The 4,220-nt window shown below is 53.9% G+C and overlaps 2 protein-coding genes across 2 annotated transcripts; one reads left to right on the forward strand and one right to left on the reverse strand.

Annotated features, from left to right (window-relative positions):
• Positions 1 to 973: 973 nt before the first annotated feature.
• Positions 974 to 1,586, reverse strand: LOC113205535 (cuticle protein 21-like). The gene is made up of 2 exons (XM_026421226.2): positions 1,500 to 1,586; positions 974 to 1,398 (listed from the first exon to the last, which is right to left on the reverse strand). The coding sequence occupies exons 1-2, from the start codon at positions 1,509 to 1,511 to the stop codon at positions 1,015 to 1,017; spliced, it is 396 nt and encodes a 131-aa protein (XP_026277011.1). The 5' UTR covers positions 1,512 to 1,586; the 3' UTR covers positions 974 to 1,014.
• Positions 1,587 to 2,256: 670 nt separating this feature from the next.
• On the forward strand, positions 2,257 to 3,201 carry LOC113212471 (cuticle protein 16.5-like). The gene is made up of 2 exons (XM_026431218.2): positions 2,257 to 2,366; positions 2,440 to 3,201. The coding sequence occupies exons 1-2, from the start codon at positions 2,355 to 2,357 to the stop codon at positions 3,103 to 3,105; spliced, it is 678 nt and encodes a 225-aa protein (XP_026287003.1). The 5' UTR covers positions 2,257 to 2,354; the 3' UTR covers positions 3,106 to 3,201.
• The last annotated feature ends 1,019 nt before the right edge of the window (positions 3,202 to 4,220 follow it).

The raw sequence follows: 4,220 nt of genomic DNA on the forward strand, positions 1-4,220 counted from the left end.
GGGGGGGGGGAGCTAAGCGCAAGGTGATTATTTGTTACATGTAGTTGCTGTGAGTAGAGATTCCGAAAATACGGCTTGCCACACGCCAAGTTCAGCTACCATCGACAAACGAACTCGCTGTGCACGTGCAAACCCAATATACGTACTACAGTGCGAAGACGTAGGTTCGGGTGGCCGTTCTAGGCGCCCGGCACTCGTCTGCTGTGACCGAAATCGAAGGGTTCAGACGTCGGTCGCGTGGTCCGTGGTCGTGGTTAGACAAGCGAGCACCTGTGCGCAAGGGTCGGTCTACTCCCAGGGAGGAGATTTTACTATTTGTGCACCTTGTGTTGTCAGTGAATCTTGAACGCTTTCCTTCGTCGGACGACGTCTCACTACACTGATAAACCGAGTGCGCACCTGCTTAAAACTTGTGTGTACAACTCCTTAGGTGTACTTGTACACTTGCAAGTGTGCAACTCGGTAGCTGCGCACTTGCAAGTTTGCATCTCCGCGGTTGAACACGTCCTTGCTGTGCGGGAAGTGCTCGACAGAGGAGTTGCACCCTTGGAAGGGCACATAGCTACCGACCACAATTGAAAGTTTAGTATTACACAGTGGAACACTTGCAAGTATTCTAGTTGCAGTTCGACACTTCCAAGTTTTTAGGAGTTGCACACTTAGTTTATAGGTGTCGAGATGGACCCGCTAGCCATTTTCGAGGTTATCAACCGTGCAACATCCAAACGTGGCGCAAGCTCGGGGCTCGGGTGCTGGCCTGCCCAGCCCTGCCCTTCTGCTGTAGGGGCGCCGCCAAGGTAGGCAAGCCAGCGGGCAGGGCTGCCTGATGGGTTGCCGTCGGCGCTCGGCCGTGGGGGACGATCGGGTACGTGCGACTTTCCAGAGCACTGTTATTTGCAGTTGCTATCGAGTAAAATGTTAATATAACCCCCGAACCTAAGAGAGCAAGCGAGATGTAGAAATCAAACATCACTGTGTTTTTGTTCTTTTTATTTCTTCGCGTTTGTCAATAAATTAGTGGATGTAGGCGGGGGCGGCGGCGTAGCCGAGGGGGGCAGCGTGGTAGGCGGGGGCGGCAGCGTAGGCCAGGGGGGCGGCGTGGACAGCGGGGGCGGCGTAGGCGACGGGGGCGGCCACGGTCTTAACGATGGGGGCGGGGGCGGCGTAGGCCACGGGGGCAACAGCCACGGCGGAGCGGGAGATCTTGTAGGTGTTCTGGTAGGAGGTGGCCACGGGGGCGATGGTCTTGACGATGGGTGCGGGGGCGGCGTAGGCCACGGGGGCGGCGTGGACCGCGGGGGCGGCGTACGCCAGAGGGGCGGAGTAGGCCAGGGGGGCGGCCACGGGGGCGCCGATGAAGCCAGCCGAGGCGGCGGCGATGCACAGGGCAAAGACGGCCTGTTGAGAAAGACAACACCTTACGTTAGAGCGACCCTGTCCTGCTCGTCGAAAACCGCCTCGTTACTGAATGTCATCTGCAGCCAGCTATCGAGACTTACGAGCTTGTACATGGTGGCGGTGTGGTTGGTGTGCTTGCTGGGGTGCAATGCGAATGGAGTGCCTTTGTCCCGCACGGCGCGCCAATATATACTGCGGGCATTTCGCGGGGTGCCCCCTCCCAAAAGAAGCTCGCCAATGCGCCTCTGCCCCTCCCCACTTACTCCTTTAGCCGACCACGCCCGCCACGTTCCGCTATGCACCTCCATGTCCCTCCCCGCTCTGCCACGCCCCACCACCCGCGAAGCCAGGGATATCCTAACCATGACCTTCGGTGCAGAGCAAAAATGAAATATACAACCCCGTTAAAAATACAAAACCAATCATCATTAGAATAGGAAATTATCAGTTTGCAAATTACTCGCAAAATATAAAAGTTTTAATATATTTGAATATTTTTTTACACTGTATATCTGTCTTCCAGGGTGTTTAATGGTATCAGTTGTACACTTCTGCCAACGTCAACCCGTCTTTGTTTTATACAATCCTTGTTACAAGATTCCAGTTTCTGCCTACAAGTATTTCTGACAATTATTTTATTTATCTCCTTACAATCAGCGGCTCATTTTTGGTCCCCATGATTTAACATGGGAGTGTGACCACATATTAGTCATGCCGCAGGAAACGTGTTAACAAATCACTTATTGTAGCACGTGTAGCATCGGAAGAATCATATCACATCTAGATTAAGTATTAAACACCGGCCGCTTCGGAAGTAAAGCCAGTCAGGGCGGGAGGGGCGGGAGCGGCCTCGTCAGCCGCGAGACCCCCACCCAACGGCAAAACGAGGTGTGTATAAAACAGTCTGCGGTTTTGGAGAAGGCATCAGTCGCATCCAGCAGCCGATACCAGCCAACATGAACTCCCTGGTGGGTACCACAGATACAGCAGCCCCGTGTCCTCCTGGCGGACCCCATGTCTGACATTGTTGTTGTGTTGCAGATCGCCCTCCCCCTCTTCTTCGCCGCCGTCTCGGCTGGCTTCCTGGGTAGCCCCGCAGTGGCCCCAGTGGCGTACTCCAGCCACTCCACCTCCACCGTCCACGGCGCCCAGCTGGCGTACGCCGCCCCCGCCATCCACGCCGCCCCCGCCGTGGCCTACTCCTCCCCTGTGGTCCACCACGCCCCCGCTGTGGCCTACTCCTCCCCCGTGGTCCACGCCGCCCCCGCTGTGGCCTACTCCTCCCCCGTGGTCCACGCCGCCCCCGCTGTGGCCTACTCCGCCCCTGTGGTCCACGCCGCCCCCGTGGTTAAGACCATCGCCCCCGTCGCCACCTCCTACCAGAACACCTACAAGGTGTCCCGCTCCGCTGTGGCTGTTGCCCCCGTTGCCACCTACGCTGCCGCCCCCGCCTACACCACCTACGCCGCGGCCGCCCCCGTTGTGAAGAGCTACAGCTACGCCGCCCCCGCTCCCATCATCAAGAGCTACGCCGCCCCCGTCGCCACCTACGCCGCTGCCCCCGCGTACTCCACCTACGCGGCCGCCCCCGCCTACTCCACCTACGCCGCTGCCGCCCCCGTCATCAAGAGCTACGGCTACGCCGCCCCCGCCTACACCAGCGCGTACGCCGCCGCCCCCCTGGCCCACACCACCTACCTGCACTAAGTCAAACCTGCTGTGTTGCGATTGATCCGAAAAAAGTTCCAATTTTTTCGATGCTCTAGCTAAATAAATTTATTTATTGCCAAAAGAGAAACAAAACTGCTTGTGCTTTCCTGCCTGTTCCAACAAAACGTTTTCTGTTATCAGAAAACTATATTTTTTTTTCTAATTGTAAATATTGCTGCTTCTAGATTATATTGCATATTAATCGGAACAGTAAAAGTTGAAGCTGGGGCATAACTCAACTAATTCTGCTGACAAGGAGACTTATAAAGACGCCACATACACAACTCGCTTCCGGTTTAACTGCATAGTTCAAATTTTTTTGGGTTATTGTTCAAGTTATTGCAGCGGACACCCCAGAAAATAACCTTAGACCTGCAGCCCGTTTTCCCCTAAAATTAGATTTTTTCGTGGACTCTGTTTTATTTAAACTAGCTCGTACCGTTAAGATTTGCTATAAAATAGTTACACATGAGTCAATAATGCATTCCGGTGAAGCTCAAATACAGAAGAATGCAGGGAACAAGAAAACGGGAGTCACGATTTCCGGTTTCTTCTTTCCCAAATTCTTCTGCATTTCAGCTTTACCGGAATGCTATATGAGTTTTCATGCCTTCTTTTAATTTTGGAAAGTAGTCACATTTAGAGATGTTTAGTATGCAATCTGTTCATCAATGAGATGAGAACAGATTGAACGAGCAAAGGCAGCACTGCCTTGAAGGGAACAACGCCCGGGGGATAGGCAGCCCAACTAACAGCTGCGCGCTCTGGGTTGCTGGCAACTTTCTTTGCCAATTCAACCGGTTTGGTGTGCTTTCGAAATGTAAGGATAGATAAGTTGTGCAAGAGTACGCATCCTGAAAGTAGATACGACAAAATACTGTCACCGCTTCCCCAAAACTTGCGTAAAATTTGTATGACGCTCGATACAAATTGCCATTAGATATAAAATTAAAAGATCCTTCTGAGATTTTTGCTTTTAGTTCTTGAAGGTTTAGGCATAAATGATGAGCGAAGGGAAGGAGGTGGCCACGGGGGCGATGGTCTTGACGATGGGTGCGGGGGCGGCGTAGGCCACGGGGGCGGCGTGGACCGCGGGGGCGGCGTACGCCAGA

Source organism: Frankliniella occidentalis, unplaced genomic scaffold, assembly GCF_000697945.3.
Source record: "Frankliniella occidentalis isolate FOCC.00 unplaced genomic scaffold, Focc_3.1 Scaffold169, whole genome shotgun sequence".
NCBI classification, from domain to species: domain Eukaryota; kingdom Metazoa; phylum Arthropoda; class Insecta; order Thysanoptera; family Thripidae; genus Frankliniella; species Frankliniella occidentalis.